Consider the following 20,869-nt stretch of genomic DNA (forward strand, 5'->3'; position numbering starts at 1 on the left):
TGAGCTTTAAAAGGTGAGTTTCCAAAAAAAGATAAGTTGAAGCTTTGAAGCAACATAAAGCAAAAACATATTCGTTGGCTTTGTGTTGCACCTTTGCGAAAGGGAGCCCTTTCAGCTGCCAATGTCTTGCTTCAGTACAACTACTACAACAAATTTTGATTTTTATGTATATAGGGTATAGGCCAGGATATATTCAGCTAATTTGATTTCTTTTTCACAAAATAAAAGTACTTTAGCTAAAAATAAAATCCCTTTCTTCTCTATGTAGCAAATTTCTTTCATATTTTCCAGTTATAATATTGTATTCACTTGTATATCATTTGGTACGTCAAAATGGCTGAAGTTGTATTTCAAAGTTTGGAGGGAATGCTTCCTGAATTGGAAGATCTTGAACGGCAAGGCTTATTTACAAGAGAAGAGTTAAGGTAGGGTATATTTAGTAATGTTATGGCAGTCATCATTCCCTGCTTGACATCTTTTTCCATGCTTGAATGGATTGGACATAGTATAATATTGACCATCCAATCTGATCTACCCTATGTTTATTTACAGTTTAACTTCTTTGCAGTAAATTTCCTGCTAAGGCTTTTTCAGTCACCTCTAGGCTTTACTCCAATAGTCCTTTTTGAATGTTTACATTTCCCGTGGTAAGCCCTTCTGGCTCTAGCAACTGCATGGCAGGCAGAAAGATGCGGAAGCTTGCTGAAGAAAGGTCTTTTTCAGCCTGTTTCTTTCTATGGACACATTTTTAAGGTTTAAACTATTATCGAGTGTAGATGGATAACTTCTAATTGACATTTATTCATATAAAGTTGTAATGATACCTTTGTGCGAAGAAACAGACTAAAAAAGGCCTCAGATCAATTACAAAAATACATGCCATTTTGTGAGGTTTTAAAACTGTACCTTTTTTTCCGTAAAAATTTCAAAAATGTGGCTTACTTCATGACACTTTACAAGCAGTAAGTTATATTATTCCTGATTAATTTAAGAAAAAAATGAAAAAATGTGGTTTACTTAAAGAGGTAATATTCTGTGGCAAACATTGGTTTACCATGAATGTGGTATACCTAAAACCTTATTAATTTGGCTACTTTCCAGATGGGAAAGTTGGTGTATTTAGGTGCAGATATGGAGTCAAGGTGATATTTGTTATGGTAATAAGGCTAAAAATGTGGTTTACTTTTAGTAAAAGGGTAGAAAATGAGGTTAACTTAGTAATTTATAACCAAAACCTTTTTGGCAACTTTTCAGACAATTTCTTCTGAAAGTTATTTTTTAGTCTGTACTCAAACAAAGTTCAGGTTAAATTTTAGTAAATAGGTAATTTTTGTGGTTTACCTATGCATATTTTAAATTTTTCCTTGCATAGTTAAAAGGAATGAAACTGGATGAACTTAATGATAAACAAGGAATGACGAATAGTTTCGGGCGAAACAATTAGAAAAGTAAATTTCAGAAATGTGGTTTACTTTCACTTAAGAATAGGGTTTATTAGATACATATTGTGGTTTACTTCAATAAAAGAGAAGAAAATACAGCAGAGTTCATTGAAAGAGTTTTGAGTATATATATTTATATAAGTTACTGATTAAGGAATTATTAAAATACATAAAATCAATTTTCTAAAACAATTAGATAATATGATGTGGTTTACTAAAGGGTTCTATAGCATACATTTAGAATCATAATTGTCAAAGGTATATATGGTTTAGAAACAGAAACACCCTCTGGTAATTACATTTTTTGAAAGTTATAAATAGAATTACCAAGAGAGTATGTGGTTTAGAAATAGAAGCCCTCTGGAAATTATATTTTTAGATAATTTAAAATATATTTATCGATGAAAATGCTTTAGAAACTGAATCCCTATTGGTATTATATATTATTAAAAAGCTTTGGAATTATTGAGGGAATGGAAATAATGATACCTTTGGGAATTCAATAGGATATATAGCAAGATCTAGTAGAACAAACATTTAAGTAAGGAATGTGTTGAGACAAGAAGTAGTGATAAAAGTGATTCAAAATATTTAAAAGTAAAAAAATGAAAGTAATCAATAAAAAGTGATCAATAAAAAGTGAAGTGTAACTTGTGTGATAAAGCATTGGTCATAGACATAAAGAAGGTTCGTGACAAGTGCTAGGCTCAAAGTAAACCACAAAATCCAAATTAACTGAAAGCAGATTGGATTCCCTTTGACATAATTTTTTTCTATTTATTAAAGGGGAAGTTCGGTCAAAAAAAAAAAAAAAAATTATAATTCCATGTATTTATACTTATAAAAACAAAAAAAACTGTACTTCATTAAACTTAGAGTTTCGGAAATGTCTCTAATGTTGACACAAACTTCTTGAAAATGGTCTGTTTTTGAAAAAGCGCGTCAGAAAAAAAAGCTGGGTTCTAACTAAGTATGACGTTTTATGATTCAAAACATTGCATCGCATGAAAGAGTCACAACACAGGCTACACAATTTGCTAAAGAAGAATCTACTTTTTTCCTGCTATATTTCTTTTCAATTCTGTAACAAATTACTTCTTTAAAAATACAGTGTTAGTTTTGTAAGCAATGGATCAAATTCGAAACGATTCAAGTTCTAACGAAGATGAAAACGATGCCATACCTGATTTATCCACTCTCAGACCCTTCAATTTTGAACCAGAATTTTCTTTGGAAGAACTGAATTAGGATTGTGTAGTTCCGAGAGTGATGAGGAAGAAAATGAAGTTTCAAGGATCAGCAATAATAACTGGTGCCAATGCAGTGGTCACTGTAGAGCGATGGAGTCTACAGTGTAAGCTTCTGTTGCAGGGATACAAATGAAATTCCTGACAATCATTTTGAAGTAAAATAAACAAAAAATTTAGCCAAGCATAATTTTCCTTTTCGTGTTTAAAACCATAACAAAACTCTACATATTCCCTTTAAATATTGGTCTTCGCGTTAATAAAAATATGCCTACGAACACGACAACTGACGCAAAACTTCTTTCAAAATATTTTGTCTAACATGAGTTTTTTCTCAAAAACATTCAACTTTCCTTCGCTTATATTTTATTCGTTATCATTCGCTACTGCCAAAATAATCTCACAAAAAAAACACAACGGTGGTTGTTTTATTTTATTCAACTTTACAAATCGAATGAGAACCTGCGCTCAAAAATTAAAACTTAAGACAGGGGTCATTTTTTAAGATTTTCTTTTGAGGAAAACAATGTATAACTGAAGCCGAAACTTTTGGGATGGTTTGTCTGTGTAAACCAGTACTAACCACTACACTGTCTGCTCTAAGTAAATTTAAGGGGAGATGCAATGCACACGGGGTACGTTTTTTTATTGCATCTTATTTTAAGGGTTAAGGGCAAGAAAAGACTGGGGAACAACCTTGTGTTATATCACAATTTCTTTTTAGTTCACTGCGTTTTGCCAGTTATAAACAGTGCACGTGGTGAATACATAACAGATTGGGAAAAGTTGTACGAAAAATTATACCGTCATATGCTTTATGGGCAATTCGTATTAAATATCCATCTGAAAATGGTATTTATATTCCATTCACAGAGAGCAAATGCGACTACAAATGACTGTATGAAAACACGGATTCCGATTCTGAATAAAAGAACCAACTTCAACCTTAGAACTAAAGAGGGGATTGAATACTAATAAAAAAATAATTATTACAATGCAAACCTTGTTTTCATATTTTCAATGGCTTCCTTTTTATCTGGTTTCTCTCTTGGCGATATATAATTTGGAACATCGTCGACTTTGGGAGCTGCGTACCCTTCTTTAGTTGTAACCAAATACTTAACTTCGCTTACAATATCCTCTACGTACGACCTTTGCTTTTCCGTGTAAACTTTTTTGACAACCCAGGAGTCTGTAATCCTTGAGTATTGTTGCTTATAGCAATGCTATCCAGACGATGTTTGTGCGTGGGAGGAGCCAGCTCCAGCATTAAAGTCAAGAACGGCGAGTTGTGACCTAGCAAGCATTCCTGCGAAGCTAAAGTGTAACCTATTTGGGCAATATTTGTTGTAGAGTGAGTGGTAAACTTTCAAAATTTCCTGTGTGTTTGAGCTCAACGAAGTACTTCAATTCATGCAACAAAGACTTTGCCCGAAATACACACATTCAAGAGCTTTGTAAGCAGGCGTTCCTTCCACAAACCATTTTTTTTATCGCTGTTCTGATTTAGAGAGTTTAGAGGGTTCACATTTGTGATATAATTTGTTGCTTTCCCATTTGTGTTTGTTCTTTCCATGACACAAGAAACTCAGCCATTTCTCCCGTAACTCCACCACGTTACCATTACAAGAGACGCGACACCACCAGAATAAATTTATGACAGCTTTTACCCAAGGGAGTAAATCTTTAGCAGTTGTTTTCTTGGCACATTTGACCAACTTTCTTTTAATGTTTTTCCCCATATGCCATACGTCAAAATGGTGCTTAATATCCTTCCGTTCTTCTCGCAGGTACTTCCGGATTTGAACGTCCCTGTCAGTTGCAATGCCTTCAATCAACAGTTGATTTTCTAACAAATTCATTAAGAACAACAATCAATCCTTGTTTTTCCATACGCAACGATTTCCCAACTTGGCCGACATGAACTACATGAAAGTCAACTATTTCATTTGATTTTGAATTAAGTAGCATGTAAGTTCCGTACTTTGCACTGTAACCTGGTGAGTCACACCTCCCATTGCCTGCTAAATTTAGCGCCTCATTGCTTTCTAGGTAAGACTGAAATCACAATTCTTGATGAGTGGAATATATTTTGTGAATCGCTTGGAATATGTACTTTTTTGTATTTCGTAAAGGTGGTTTTGGACAAAAAAATGTACTTTTGCGATTTGCATCATTTCTATAACGCATTGGTATATGTTACCGGAAATTAAAATGGCTAAGGAAAGCAATAAATTTTCCCACGGTCACTTACTCACCAGTGGCTGCGATGACCATTGGTGAGCATGATGATCAATGCACAACAAATGTACGATTAGTTGAGTCCCTTTAACTGCAATTTTATTCACTTCAGCTGTCTTAAAACAGGTGAAACTAAATCGTAGAAGAGGTAGAAGACAAGACCAAAAAACGATAAAACATGTGTCATTAATGTCCGGGATGTCCGCATTGAAGTCGTTATTATTCTCACTATCTGTCAGATTTTCCAAATTGAACGATTCGTCTTGACTTTTCTCATTATTACTAATTGCTTCTTCCTAGTATTCTGAAAATTCTTCTATGTCAGAAATTAATACTTCTACAATAGGCGAGAAAGAAAAATCGGTAGTACAGCATTGGTCCTTCCTTTTTTTGGTTTTGGAATTTTCACTTTTATTGGAGCAACTTGGATTCCAACCTTTTCATGACTCAAACACAGTGATGATTGACATTGAACGTCGCGTGTCTTAGTGCGCTTGACAGCATTGACAGCTTTATCAACGACATTTGTTTTAGTCTGGGTTCCCATTTCTTATTTATTTCAATTAACTAGAAGATAACCAAACAAAATTCATTTTAAAACAAACCCTCTGTATTGCAAAAACATATAGACACTTATTTTACCTGTCGTTTTTGACGGTCTTTAATTCTTTTTTCTGTTCTTTTACATTTCTCGGGCTGTTTTGTAAAATTAAACAAGGTCGGAACAGCACCATCTTAATTTCTTCCGCGGTGAAGAACCCATTAGTTTAACCTATAAATTTAAAAATAATAGATTTCCATTACCCCCGTCTTACAAAAGCACATGTTCTTGAAGGATTTTTCGATGTTAAAAAAACATTCAGCACTGGGGGAAAGAAAATGCGAACATGCGAAGAAAATATAATGATTTTTTTTGACATGGTTTTGTTTTGGAAATGGCTGTAATAAATGAAACTGTGTTGAATTTTTCTAAATACGAGAAAGACAAATGTTTGGCTGTTTTGTGAAACATAGGTAACAAAAAGACTGACTTGTAAATCTCTTTCAAAGCACTCTGGTTCAAAATGTTGAGAACAAATTTAAAACCCAGAGTCTTTCGGCAAGGTACCACTTCTTTTTATATTGTGTAGCCATTTATTCCGAATCTCTTTATCTTTTTTCACACTAGGAATGTGATAAAATACTACCTGGATTTTTCTTTCATTGTTATCTTCGTCTTTTGTCGTAAGCTTTTCATTATCTACCTCCTTATTTTCCTCACTTCCCTTACCCTTTTCTGTCTTTTTATTATTGCTAGAGTCTGTTGTAGTAGTTGTAGTTGAGAGTCTGTTGTAAACTTTGTGATGTTTGTGAGTAGACATTGACAATTAGATCTAGTAAACCACAAATTTTACCTTTTTAGCTATATTTCTTTTCATTTAGCATGCATCTTCTTATAAACTAATGCCTTATTTTAACTAAGTTTATATGCAACGTTGAGCAAACTGTATATTATAATATTCTTAGTCATTTTATTGGTATACCAAGAAAAGTTCATTTTTATATAAATTTTAAATGTTATTTCCATAACATCATTCTTCAAGCATGGGCTAAAATTAACCACAAAATCCACATTCACTGAAAACAAATGACAGTTCTCAATTTGCTTTAAGTGAATAGTGAATAACTCTTTAAGAAAAGTGTTGACAAAGAATGTTGGTCTTAGTGGCAACGTTTTAGTAATATTGATGAGGTAAACCACAATTTCTACCCCTTTATTAGATTTTTTTGGCGAATTAGAGATTTTTAGTAATAACTGAATCTATGAGTGAAGATGACCTTATTCTTGCCTAAGGCGAGTGTAAAGGAAAAGAATTATTTTTTTTTCGTTTTTTTTTTCTTCGTGAAATCAGGGCAAAATATACTAAACTTTTTAATTATGAATTTTTTTTTCCAAAATTTCATCTGGATCTCTTTTTATTTTGTTTATTTATTTTTACTCACTAATAACGCTGTAATGATCTTTGTAACACTCTTTCTGTGTCATATGTGCTTACGTGCATATATTTCCTTCAAATAAAAAACAATTTTGAGGAAGCGATATTTTTCTCACCTTCCAAAAAGAAAAATATCACGCTTTTAAAAATGGAAGACCTGTCAAGTGTAATTTCAATGCGGCAAGTAGCTGCATGTGAGTAAAAACTTTAAAACTCTTTTTCTTAGCGTTTATTTTTTGATAAAATGGTATCCACATCTGAACTTTCTCTTACAAAACTAAATAACGTTTGTGTAGGAAAGTTGTTTTGAAATAAAGCTAAATAATCTAACTAAAAAGGTTTTTTTTATTTTTTTGTAAAAACATGTTTAAATTTTTTACAGCCGTCTAAGGAGTATTTGGAAGAATATGAAGTAACAAGAAAACTATAAAAGTTTAAACAAAATAGTAAAAACTCTTTTTAGATACAGTCCAGCCGGGAAGAATAGTAAAAATATTTGGAAAAAAAAATCCAGCCTTTTTAGAAGAAAAACATTTGTTAGGAGAGACTGGGGTAAATTTTGTATACACCTAAACCTCAAACAACTTTAATATTTTTCCAAAAAAATTGTATCACTAAATTGAGAAAAATAAGAGCTTCCAAAATATCTACATATCAGGTAATAAAAATGTTATTTAGAGGTGATATTTGGATTATAAAAATCATGCGCACTCTCCTTTACACTCGCCTTAAATTAAAGGAATCATTAAGATTTGAAAAAAATATTAAAAGTTATTTTGCCTATTTACCTGCATATATAATATTGTTCTAACTGATATGAGATGCTTTGATCCCTCTTCTTTTGGTAAAATATCATAGCTTAGGAGAAATTGACATTGCTTTTTATACAGAGTCTCTTTAAGCAGTTGACATAAAAATGAAAAGTAAACCACCTTTTTTACCTTTTTACTGAATTTGACCGACCCAATATATTTCTTAACCATTTTCTAGTCCAATCACAAGTTTGTGTTCTATTTCGTTGATTTTTTAAAAGTTATATAATAGTCACTTTTGGGCTGTTTTTGCAAACCTCACAAATTTTTGTAACTGATTATCACTTTACCTAGCGTGTGCATCTTTTTGCCTGCCACGCAATTGTTAAAGCTGAAAGGGCTCACAGCAGAAAATGTAAACATTCAAAATGGTCTATAAAGTTTCTTAACTAACTAGTCCTTCTTATGACATCGGAATACCTAGCCTGCTTCTTGCGTCTTTATCTCTCAGGCTCCTAATCATTCTCTTATCATGTCTTTTTGAATGGTCAAGTTCTTTCTACTTCACTGTCCATTTCTAAGGCATACCATATTTTATACAAGCTCAAAAGAATTAAGCAAAATTTTTGGTACACTATATAAAAATTTTAAATATGTCATAAGGAACTTTGATATGATAAATATTAATTACAGTGTAGAGCTACTACTTCCAGTTTTTTATAACATGCCATAATGTGTAGTGTATTTTATTATTTATTATATTTATATTTATTTATTATATTGCACTTTCTGCATAAATTACTTTTGTGTCTTTTTCTTTTAAGGATCATAATTAAACGAAGAACTGATTTTGAATACAAGTTACAAAAACGAATCATGGATAAAGTTGATATATTGAATTACTTAGAGGTAAAATATAATGAAAGGATGGCTAGTGAAAACAATGACCCTGTTTTTCTACATACAAATAACACAATCACAAAATTAACACAAAGAAAATTAACGCCAACTTATAAAAAAAGAATTTTGATAATCGCGATTTAGCTCAACTGACAATATCACATCATTTAATTATAACTTAGTAATTTTATGCCTCGTTTAGTTCCTGGATTAGGGTAAAAGAAATATTGCTTTATTTTTTACAAATGTGAAATTGATGGATAATATAATTTTTTTATTTAATTGGGACAATTAAAGTTCTCAATTTTGTTAGCCTTTTTTGTTATGCTCTTTATCTTCATATGCCAGAAGAAGTACACAATCCTTTACAGACTAAGATGCAAAACAATTGCTTGCACTAATAGCTATGCAAGACATTTCAAATTTGATGTTCTTTTCTAGTACGAGTTAAAATTGGATTTGCTGCGGAAGAAAAGGTGCAAGGTACGTTTAACGTATGTAAAATTTCATCTTGTTCCTAGATTCTGTTTAAAAAATGTTTCTTGTAACTTTAGAGATTAAAATTAAAACCTTATTCCACGTCAGCTCTGGCTGTGACAAACAGAATACACACACTCTTCAGGGTAAGTGTTTTGAATTCAAAATTGAAAATTTTAGTTTCTTTAATTATGTTTTAGTTAATTTAATAAATCCTCTTATACCTAAAAACGAAAATGTTTAATAGACACCCCTCTAAATGGACTTTAAAAAAAATGATTAAACAAAGAGTGAATACCTCTCATAAATCTCTTTTAATTTAATAATGAACTTTCAATGTTTTTACTTAATATGAAAACAAAACCTTTTATTGCGGTTCCAACAGAATTATGTTTAAATGGAAAACCATCCCTTCAACCTTTTGGATTAAGATGCAGAAGATGATTGTATTGATATTATTCAGAGGACCTTTAAAAACTAAATCTTGTATAAAAACAAAACTGAGATTTCCTCAAAAGTTAAAAAATTAAACGTCCCAGGCATTTATTTGAGGATCTACGATATGCTTTTGTTTTCTATCCAATGTAATTTTTTATTCAAAAAAATCTTCTTTTAGAAAGCACTGCTAAAGTTTGGGGTAAATATATAAACTATTTTCATTTTTTTTTTTTCACCATTGATGATAACAGAACAGTTTATGTTTATACCCGATTCAAATAGACCTTTCTTTCATCTTTTTTTTTCCTGTTTAAATATGAGTTTTCCAAAATATTTCTCTGTTTTTTAGGATGATTTAAAGTTATGGATGCAATATTTAGATTTTTGCAAGAAAACAGTAAATAATTTTATTAACTTATTTAACTTTTTGTAGGATTTTTGTACTACACTTTCATTTTAATTGTTAGGAAAGTGTTCGCGCAATGGGATCTGCGCTTGGAAAAATGATTCAAAAACATTCTTCAAATCAAGGTATATACATGCAAAGAATCTTAAATGCATGTTTTGTTAATATAATTTTTTTGGTAACTGTTTTTATTGTGTCAAAAAGTTTAGTTATGTTTTAAAGCTACGCACACATTGATTGATAACTAAAGTTTAACTCAGACCTGATTATTTATTGAAAATGTTTTTGCCATTTTAAGAAAACGAATTTTTAATTTTTAAAATCAGTCATGTGAGACTGAAAAAACAACAATTTTTAAAGCATACCCAAAATTTACTCAAATCCTAAGTAAATGTCTTAATGAAATTTGACATTCCTTGTGATGAGACTTCATGTTATTTACATACTAGATACAGCCATTTTTTTCTTTTTTGACTTCAGTATAAAACTATTTTTCATCTTTCTCATATTGTTATAGAAGTGTGGTTACTAGCTGCAAAATTTGAATTAGAAGAAGCAAATAATGTGGAAAATGCAAGGTATGTTTGGCCTAAAATTTACCGTCAACATAGTATAATAGACTTCCATTATAACTTATTCTTCAACATTTTTTTAGGTCATTGTTACAGCGTGCATTACGTGTACATAAATTGTCTAAGAAGCTGTGGCATGAAGTAGGAACAATTCATAATCTTCTATTTACAATTGTTATTATTTATGCAGGCCAAACTCAGAACTAATTTATGTTAATTTATTAACACTGTTTTATGATTAAAAATAAACAGACAAGATATGTATATGTTGCAGGACCCTCATTGATAACAGTAACATTAGGAACTGAAGAGGTTATCCTAGTTAAATGATAGCAATACAATAATAATTATAATAATAGTTTCCATATTCTGAAAATTGCACATTGTTTTTTTTATGAGAATTTGCAGTTTGTATAAATTTCCAATTTATACAAATTATCATAAAAAATGCGAATCAAAATTTCAATATATTTTCAAAAGAATAAAAACAACAACAACAGCAACGACATCGCGTGCATGCCACAACTTTAATGCACCATGTTTGTTTTTGCTCATTATTTGAACGGCCCATTTTTTTCTGCAACGTCTGCAACGTAAATTTAAGCAAATAAGTAAATGCAAATTTTGGTTCAGTAGTTCTGCAAAGTATTCAACACATAAAAATTTTACTTTCAAATATTCAAATATTGAAGTCATAATCACACAAGGTTTGTTTCAAGGAAATGATATTTTGATTTGCTGTTTGCTCCAATTTATAACAAAATTGATTCGCAAATTGATGAAATCGGATCGCAAAAATGCCAATGTCAGAAATTTTTGCAAACTATTTTACGTTGTTTCCATCCATGTATTTGTTTATTTTTTTAGTCATTTCGTCTTGAACTACTTCATGTTGATAAGGTAAGATTTCCTGTCAGAAATTGTGTGAATTGTGTGTACCTACATACCTTGTTCCAGGATATTAACAAGGCACAAAATTAATGATCATAAAATTAACACAAAGGAAATTAGCACGAATGCCTATAACAACTATAAACAAGACGTATGATATACGTAAACAACCTCGCGAATAAAGTTTACAAAAAGCTGTGATTTCTGTTACGAAGTTAGACACGACATATTTTGCTATTCGAATAGGCAATAATATTTGTTATGCAGTACGCAGTTATTTTTCAAAATTGATTTGTGAGATCTTCTTGAACGGAAAATTCCTCGAAATTTCAATTTTCGTTAGATCAGTCTGGAGTAAACTGACTGACAGGAAGAAGAAAGACCACACGCTCCACTTAAAATTTTCGAAATTCTGTAATTCAGTAAACCCCCCTCCTCCCTCCCCCCACAAAAAAATATTTATAGTGTCGAACTGTGTCGGTAACAAATACCAATTTTGGCCTGAAACATCATTTAGATGGCTTCTAAGTACTTAGAGAGTTTAGGTACGAAGTTTAAATCTGTGACGTTGCAATTGACCATTTCGTTAGTTAGGTAGTTACGAGTTGGAAACACATCCTCACAGGCGAGATAGATAAAAAAAAGTAAAAATAGTTACCAAGATGAGATTCGAACACACGACTACTCCCGTGCCGGTGCTCAGAGAGGCAAAAATTTCCATTCTTGTAGGACACATTTGCATTTTAATACAAGCTCACGAGCTTGTAAAAAGAATGATCTGCTGACACAAATCAGGAAATATATTTATCTTTATTTGAGAATGGGTTCGTTGACAGCCTGTTTCTCTTGTTTTCTTTAAAACTTTAAAATATCAACTATCCTGCAACCTACCTTAATCAATTAGGTGAGTAAACCATAAATTTTTTTCTTGCATGTGTGTGTGTGTAATAATTTTGTGTCTCATTAATTTCCTGGAAAAGGTATTTTTTAAAATATTTTATCTCTGATTTTAAAACACTGACCATGTTCCACTTTTTTCAGATCAAAAAACGAAGAAAATTACTTGGAGTTGGTGGAATTGAGCTCAAGGTACTGATTTAGGAATTTTAAGGAACAATTGGTTTATAAAACGATTTCTTTTTTTTTAACAGTAAATTAAAACGTGAATTTGTGTTAAAAATAGATTTGTATGCTGCCTGATATCTTTTTTTTCGTGAAATTGTCCATGATCTAAGAATTGTTTATTACACTCGTCCGTTGATGGAAGTCTGTTTACTTTTTTCCAGGTTAGATTTTTTGTGGATAAGTGTTAAAAACTGCAAAGGTTTCTTTGATTTTTTTAGTAAAAAGTTGTCTAAAAAGTTAAAAATTTGGATATTTTAGGACATTGATGAAAATGAACCAAAAGAATTGGATTCGTTTTTAGCAAATAAAACAGCAAGAATTGTTTTTGAAAATGCAATCAAAATTATTCCAGGTAATATTTATTATTATAATCTTAAATGTTCATAATTCTAAAAATTGATCCACTTTCTGAAGGTAATAAAATCAATTCTATAAATTCTTATAAGAAATAAATTGATAAGGAAACATTTTTTGTCTATTTGACAAATCTATATCTTTCCATAGATGATTTACGGTTTCGTTTGGATTTCTTGAATGTGTGTGCACGTTTTGAAGATACAGACGAACTGGAGGAAGGGATATGTCAAAGGTATATAGGTTTTTCTGTAATCTTCCATAATGTGTTAAATCTGCAAACAAATAAAATCTTGTGCAACAAGGCATTATAATAAATGTTGGGTTGCAACTGGTGAAGACCCCTGCGGTGTTCCCATGTGGTAGGAAACAGTGCTGTGCCCATGAAATGAAAGAAACAGGAAATGGCTTTCAAAACAATAAAGGTTAAAATATAAAGTAGATGTCAGCCTTCATAGCATTTTATGCAAATTTTCTTAATGTCAAGAAAAATCCAAGCTCAATGCAGAGAGTATTTTTTATATGAAAACATGCAATGTAATTGAGATGTAATCAAAATGACTAATTTTGCCTGCTTAGATAATTATATCAATGCATGACATAAATAAGGAAGTGACAAATACTTAACAAGGACCGTGCAGATGTTAAATTGAAAGTTATTTGATTGGTCTAAAGCTTGTATGGTCTATATCTGTATAAGCCATATTCATTTGTGCGGTGCTAAATTAGTTATTAGAATAGAATAGATCTAAAAGTCAACATATAAAAACCTAAAAAGTAATTCCATGAATAACTCCTGACTTTTAGCGCACTTGCTGATTATCGAGACGAGGAAGAAATTCATGAAGCTATCTCCAAACTACCTCTTATACGGTTAAAAAAACAACTAGACAGAATTATAAAAGGTAAGGTTTGCTGAAGATTTGAATTAAGCACTGTCTTTTTACGGTCTTAACCATTTAAACCTTGTTATTCCTGAAGTGCAACGTACTGATGGTATCTTCAACCATAACTGCATGACATTGATGTTGGAGTGTTCCAGAATTTTATATTTTATATATTTATGATGTTATTAAGGATACTGATGATGTCATTTTAAAAAGATTTTTTTTGAAAAATGTGTTTGGATTACGTTGTTCCATCATTGTGGCAAGTTTAAACTCGTGAACATTTTAATTTCATTAGCCATGGGTTCTTTATTCTCCACCAAGACTTACACAAGCGAAGAAGTGTAATAGAGTGAAGTGAGCGATGTATCTCTGTATCAAAAAACCCCTGACTATTTAGTTTCGTGAAGTTCATGCACAAAATGCTTTCTCTTAGATGAAGAATGGATAAAATCAGAAGACGACATGAGCAAACGATTTCAACAAGCTGTTACAAAACTAAATACTTGTAAGTGAATTTTAGATTCGGACATATCATTTTTCAGTCTTTCTTTTTTTTTTTGGGGGGGGGGAGATTCCTGTAAGTGTTAGATTGCCAGATACCGGACGAATTTAATTACGTATGTTAACCCTAGTTTTCATTTTACGTTAAAAATGTTTTTTATGTAGCAAGCATGTGGGAAAAATATTTGAATGCATTTGGTGAATTGTTGCACGAAAGCACATCTCCACAACAAGCGAAAAGAGTGAGTATGGAATTGTTACTAAACAACTTGTCCATGGTTTCACATACTACGTAGTAGAGTGGGTGGGGACATTTAAAAGTTCAGTGGTGCCTAGACAAAGGGGGGAGGGGGGGGGGTTGTTCAAAGCTCTTTGTAACACAAAGTAAAGTTTAATTTTATTAATGATGGTAAACATATCAGGGGAGGGAGGAGGGGTATTTAGATAACGTTGCCAAGCGTTATAAGAGGTGGTTCGAAATGAATTATAGCGTTGTGTAACTTTTTGAATGATTCCTTAGTGAGAATATGAACACCAATTAAAAAGCAATGTGTATCAGCCATTCTGAGTCCAAATACAAATTTACAATGTCATTTTAGAGGATAGCTTTAATAAAGAATATATTTGCATCTGCGGAGGAGAACAAACTTGCCACCGAATCAATGTATATTTTTTGGATTGATCTCCTGGTTGAGCTTGGTGATACATCTGAAGCCATGAAATTTTTGTGTAGAGCCCTTGAAATGTATAAACAAAATGCTTTACTTTGGAAAACCTATCTTCTTTTGAAAGCTGGCGAGACAGGTAAAATACTGTATTGGTATTATTTGGCTTAAAGAAGCAAAATTACTGGACACATGAAAACTAGAATCTGATCAGTATCCTTTCTTGCATTGTTCTGTTTTATTTCATTAAATTATGGTAGGGTGAATGTAGATCTTGATATAATTTTTTGGTGATTTTCTAGATCAATGGAGCGAGTTAAAAAACGAATTCAAAAAATGCACATCCACATTAAACCAAGTATGATTGATACAACTTTAATATTTGTAATGTTGCCGTATAAAACAAAAGTTTGTCGTAAAGGCGTAACAAGTGAAGTTTGTCGCAAGGATTTAACACGTAAAATATGTAAGAAGGGGCGTAATAAGTAAAGTATATCGCCTGAGTAAATCACTTAAATAAAGCAGGGCGTTATAAGTAGAGGTTTCCAAGTGATGTAACAAGCAAAAGTTGCGTAGGGGGTAAATACTTGTGTTGAACATAACAAATGAAGCTAGTAAGGGTGCAACAAAATGAAACTTGTAAGGGCGTAACGAGTGAAAGTGTCGTGAAGGTCGTTACAAGTAAAAGCTGCCTTTGTTTAATTGTTAATAACTTCTGTGTTTGAATTTGTATAGGGTTGTTCAGAAATATATCAAATGTATATAGACTGCGCCATGAAAGTTGATGTGGAAGAAACAGAAAGAATATTTGAGGTATATATATTTATTTAAGGTATATATATTTTGTGTGAGTGATATTCAGCTTGTCTTGTTCTATGATGAATTTTTTCGTGCAACTGGTAACCTGGATTTTTTACAGTGTAACGAATGGAATCTCATCTACGTCAGAAATGTCATAGCTGTTTGCAGACTTTGAATACATTTTAAAAATTTAAATCCGTCTTTGGAAAGGTCGAAATTTTGAAAAAGTGACTCTCACCTCTAAAATTATACGCGCTAATCGTCATTCCAATGTTTAGATTTTACTTCCTGCTCTAACGTCAAATCAAAAAATACAATATTTAAGTATCATTATTCTCAGAAATGATAACCATTCACGTGTGCTACGATGTGCTCACGTGTGCTACGATGAAGCGTATGGCGAACTTGTTAAATCTATTTCCTTTTCTCACAAACGTCAATGGTTCACGTAATGTACCGTTCAAAGGGCAAGGATCTTAATACCCTCTCCTTCTCCTCATATGCAGTGGTTTGATTTTAAAGAGTTAATTTTTATATTTTTTTTTTATAAATCATTTTAAAAAATACTGACCGCCCTTTCCGCCCCTCGGTTCCTACGGCACTATAGTGTTTAACAAGCGCAGTGCGTTGTATCTAATATGGTGTGTTTATCTTGACAGGAACTGATGAATGGAGAGCAAAAAGATTTAAAAAATCTCTTCTTACCGCAGTATCTGGACTGGTTACACAGCACGAAGGGTATCAAGAAAACAAGAAAAGTTTATAAAAAGTTAGTGTTATGTTTTGACTGTTTATGTGGATTTTTCAAAAAGTATTACGTAAGAAGGGAATGGGTTCGAAGAAATGAGGGGAGGGGCACAGGGGTAACAGTTTTACGACTATAGTGTACAATGATATCGATTTGCCCCTGGGAAAAAAGGATGTCAAAATTTGTAATTACGTTAAACTCTTATTATCTCTGGCAGGTAATTATTCTATTTTTTTTGATTCTATCTTGTACTGTTCTGCCCGGATTATGAACGCTGCTTGGATTATGTGCGGCAGCTTGCCCGGTTTATAAACAGGGCAGAAAATACATAATCGGGGCAACATAATCATGACTGGCCGGCTTATGTACGACACTTTACATTATTTAGCACTTATGTACGACAGTTAAAAATATTATTTGGCACTTATAGAACGAACATAATCAGGGCAGGCCGCTTTATATACGACAGCTGAATATTATTTGGCACTTATAGAACAAACATAATATCGGTACATAATCCGGCCCTGCTGTTTATAAACAGGCCGCGTTCGCAATCTGGGCAGAACAGTACGCTGCGCATGTGCCTTTTTCATAAATAACGACAGTACTGAAGACACATTTTTAAACATATATTACGTGCGAGAAAGTTGATGTGCCATCTCTTTAAGGTTATAGCCATGTACCACAAAGAAAAATCCTAGTTTTTTTATTTTAAACCATTCCAGGAGTGAAATACCACCTTTTAGCTTTTATTGTACCCTTACATCTTGTGACATTTCTTGTTTAAAAAATTTGGTCTCTCCTTAAAGTTTTCTGATTCTTCTGACTGTATTATGCTTGATAGGTTACTTCAATTATCCAGTGAACTAGAAGTCATCGAGAAATGTTTAAGCATTGAAGAATTGCAGGTATGTCTAAGGCTCACTTTTTTCATGAGTCATTAAACATTTCAATTTATAAAAAACACAAAGTGTTCAGCTGAGACAAAAGCTACTTAGTTTTTCTCTTTTACATGCTTATCTGTTGCTTGTTGACTATCTATTTAAAATTGCGTGTTTGTTTGCTCGGCTGGTCTGGTGCAAGGATGAAAATCTAGCTTAATCACGTTGTTTTGTGTAAACTTTTGCATAACTGTTGTTTACATGAGCATGGACAGTTTACATGAGAGGCGGGTCGGGACGCCTGGATCCCCCTCTCATCAATAATTATACTAAGAACAGTTTGTCCCGGAACGATTGCGTCCCGTCCGGGCTAAGCGGGACGTTTTTTGACATACAAACACCCCGTCCCGGGACGCAAGAGATAATTTTTTGTATTATTTCATTAAAAGAAAAAACATCTCGACAATATTTTTTTTATATATAAAGCAGGACAAAATTTATTACGTCACTCGTGCCATCCCCCCTATCATATGAAGAACCCTTTAGAACAAGATGCCTCCCCCAAAATTTGTTTTTTGTAGTCCTTTCTCTGAGAGGAGTAGCGCCATTTTGAGGATTCTTTTAATGTTTTCCATTTTTTTCTATAACCCATTTATGTTGGCAACGTTTGAATCTGTATCCTTTTACAGGTTCAAAATTGAATAATAGAAAATATCTAAAATGTGGAGCCAACACAACATAATTTATGCAGAATTGTTATAATGAAAAAAAATCTACAATGTGGAGCGAACACAACACCTTAAAGATTTGAAAAAGCTCTGAAAGTTGTCTGTAAATCTTTTTACTGTTTAAAAAAATCTTTTATTGGTTCTAAAGATATCGGTCTTAAAAGTTTCGCTAATTATGCAAAATTATGACACCGTTAACTAGCTCTGAACATGTAATTGTTGTTATCGAGTACTAAATATTAACATTTTAAAATCAAACGCTAAACCGAATGGTTAAAAATCATTTTTATCCTGATATGCTTAAAAACTGTTAAATACAATACCACACTCAGAGCCAGTTCGTGATGTCATGCATAATATAAGTGGAACTTCAAGATGTTTTCAAAAGCATCTTGAAATTCCTACACAGCCTTCCATGCTCTTTCATAGTTAAATTAACCTGTGAAGGTAAGCATTAATCTATTCGAAAAAATTTTGAGCTCTGTAACAAAGTTCATCTCTAATACATTTCAGCAGTATTGCAAGTATTTGACTTTTTTCATTCAGGACGATGTCAGCGTAAAACATGTCCGCTCTCTCCACGAGAAAGCTGTCGATGACTATGGAAACAATAATGCAGGTAGGTGCTATGTCATTCCAGCATGTACAAAGTTGGGCGTATTTTCTGTGAGTATTTTAATGTGGCAGAAATTATTCTAACATGAGCTGTGAAGTTCGCGACTTTTGGAGGAATAAATAAACATTGCGTAGACTGTTAGTGTTTACGACAGCATGTTTCGAAACGGAAAGATAACATCTCCATGCGTCACATCGAAGCGACAGAAAGATTAAGATCACAAACAAACAAACAAACAATGACGCAAACATATTTATAAACGTAATTGATGTTAATTAAACTGTCGTAATATTTTTGAAACAAATTACACGAGCTGTTTGCTACAGTTTCCTTCGTAATTCAAAATATTAGCTAAAACATATTTGTTAAATAGCTGTAACATAGATCAGGATAGACTTTTTCATCATTTTTACTCCTTTCTCGCTGACCGCTATCTTCTCTATAATTATAGCCGTATTTTGTCTGGCGGGTCGTGCTAACCACGCACGAAATCTTACAGCTACAAAGGCAATATATTTTTATCGACTTTTGCCACGATTTTTCATGAGGCTAACGACTAATATTATAAGACCGTATTTTGTCTGTCTATACGCAATATTAAGATTGCACACGGAATGCGATATATAAATGACTGGCGAATCCTTGGATTAGTAAATCTTTCTCCAGAAAACCTTGTCTCGACATCACGCTTGTTTTTGTTTCTATTTTTTATTTAGATGTCTGGCTGTCTTATTTAAAGTTTGAAAAACAACTTCAAGCTAATGACTTAGAACGCACTGGTATGATATACAACAAAGCGAGGAGAACATTAGAGGGGAAGCACAACGCTGAATTTTTAACAAGATACTCCTTACTACAATCAACGCAATAATAAAACGAAGCACGTTCATAAGATAAGTGTGTAATGTTGGACAATCTATGCTTGCTACATAATGTACTGCGATGTATGCGCTGGACGATCTTTTCGGGAAGTATTGTTTCTTCACCGGAACAAAAACTCGATGACGTAAAACATGACCTAACATAGTGACATTTTAAAAAACTGAATCATGTTATGTTAGGTTGATCGTAAATAAAGTAAAAACTCCATTTTTTAAAACTTTTTTTCTGTATACGCCCACTAGCCAGCCCTAAACTGATTAGTCTAACATGATCTTTTCCCCTTTTTTTCTCTATGGATTAGCTGCTACCATGTTGTTTATAAAATGAAAATTTGATTAAAATCAAACGTACGAGAACAGTAATTATATTTCCATCTATAAATACATATTTACAACCGTGCGTATATAATTTATAAATTTATTAAAATATACAAATAATGCCAATAAATAAATACTTGATTTAAACTCGATAAGAATCGATTTTATAACAATCGAAGTCGATATTCTAACACATCATTGATCAAACGAAAACACCTTTCTTTCTTTGTGTGCAGATTCGGGCGAAGCTGGAAACGGCGTCGGTGGTTTACTCGCCGATTTAGATCTACCTGGTATTGGTGTCGGTAATCGATATAAAATCTTGTTACTGTGGCAACGCCGTACAACAGACGTTGACCTTTTAAACGATGACTGCTTCTTGGTCTTTTTTTCGTCGGGTATTTCAATTTCTAGGCTAAGTTTTTGTCGAGTTAATTTCGCTTTGTTATTTGTTTTATCGCTTGTGAAGTGTTCTCCTTCGCTATTGGAGCGAATTATTTTGTTGGGTTGTTCGTTTTCCTCGGTCATTATGTCGTTGCTTCTTTCGAGTAAAATTTCTTGTATACGTTCAAGTACCAACACTCTTTCTTCAACTTGAAATTTCATTTTGATCAGGTGAAATTATTTTGATTGCTTTATCGACATGAAACGATCATTTATAACAAAAATTACCACCCTCCATCGGGGTGGTTTCATAACACACTGCGCTTTCTATTACGTCAGTTAGACTCTGTAATGGAGAGTGATTAATAGTATTGTACATTTCTGCATACCTTGTAATATGTTTAATCGCATGTCGCAATTATTTTATTTACTATCGCATTAGCTTTACTACATATATATGACGTAATTAAGTCAATGAATGCGCAACTTCGTCTCCATGCCTCCTTCTGGTTTAATTCTATAGAGAGGACATGTTATATTTAGTTAGTATTTCCAAGTAAAGTAAATCTTCTGTTTATTTGAACTGGAAACGAGATTGGTAAGCGATCCGTCTTTATCAACACCCACCTAAATCC

General features: G+C 32.4%; 1 protein-coding gene across 1 annotated transcript; it reads left to right on the forward strand.

Moving 5' to 3' along the window:
* Nucleotides 1-268: 268 nt before the first annotated feature.
* On the forward strand, nucleotides 269-19,740 carry LOC130648808 (U3 small nucleolar RNA-associated protein 6 homolog). Its single transcript, XM_057454908.1, has 23 exons — nucleotides 269-425; nucleotides 8,483-8,567; nucleotides 9,000-9,041; nucleotides 9,113-9,181; nucleotides 9,652-9,672; nucleotides 9,823-9,870; nucleotides 9,941-10,004; nucleotides 10,397-10,457; nucleotides 10,535-10,592; nucleotides 11,319-11,351; nucleotides 12,384-12,431; nucleotides 12,726-12,819; nucleotides 12,972-13,056; nucleotides 13,629-13,726; nucleotides 14,145-14,216; nucleotides 14,378-14,454; nucleotides 14,812-15,016; nucleotides 15,180-15,235; nucleotides 15,613-15,690; nucleotides 16,338-16,447; nucleotides 17,271-17,334; nucleotides 18,582-18,654; nucleotides 19,368-19,740. Exons 1-23 carry the CDS (start codon nucleotides 334-336, stop codon nucleotides 19,520-19,522), a joined length of 1,788 nt encoding a protein of 595 aa, XP_057310891.1. The 5' UTR covers nucleotides 269-333; the 3' UTR covers nucleotides 19,523-19,740.
* The last annotated feature ends 1,129 nt before the right edge of the window (nucleotides 19,741-20,869 follow it).

This window comes from Hydractinia symbiolongicarpus, chromosome 7 (genome assembly GCF_029227915.1).
Source record: "Hydractinia symbiolongicarpus strain clone_291-10 chromosome 7, HSymV2.1, whole genome shotgun sequence".
Lineage (NCBI taxonomy): Eukaryota > Metazoa > Cnidaria > Hydrozoa > Anthoathecata > Hydractiniidae > Hydractinia > Hydractinia symbiolongicarpus.

Bases quoted from the DNA above. Each gene is read 5' to 3' on its own strand.
- LOC130648808 (XM_057454908.1), top strand. From the start codon at position 334: ATGGCTGAAGTTGTATTTCAAAGTTTGGAGGGAATGCTTCCTGAATTG. The intron at 10,593-11,318 runs GTAGGAACAATT...TTATTTTTTTAG, and splicing joins CTAAGAAGCTGTGGCATGAA to TCATTTCGTCTTGAACTACT. The intron at 12,432-12,725 runs GTACTGATTTAG...TGGATATTTTAG, and splicing joins TTGGTGGAATTGAGCTCAAG to GACATTGATGAAAATGAACC.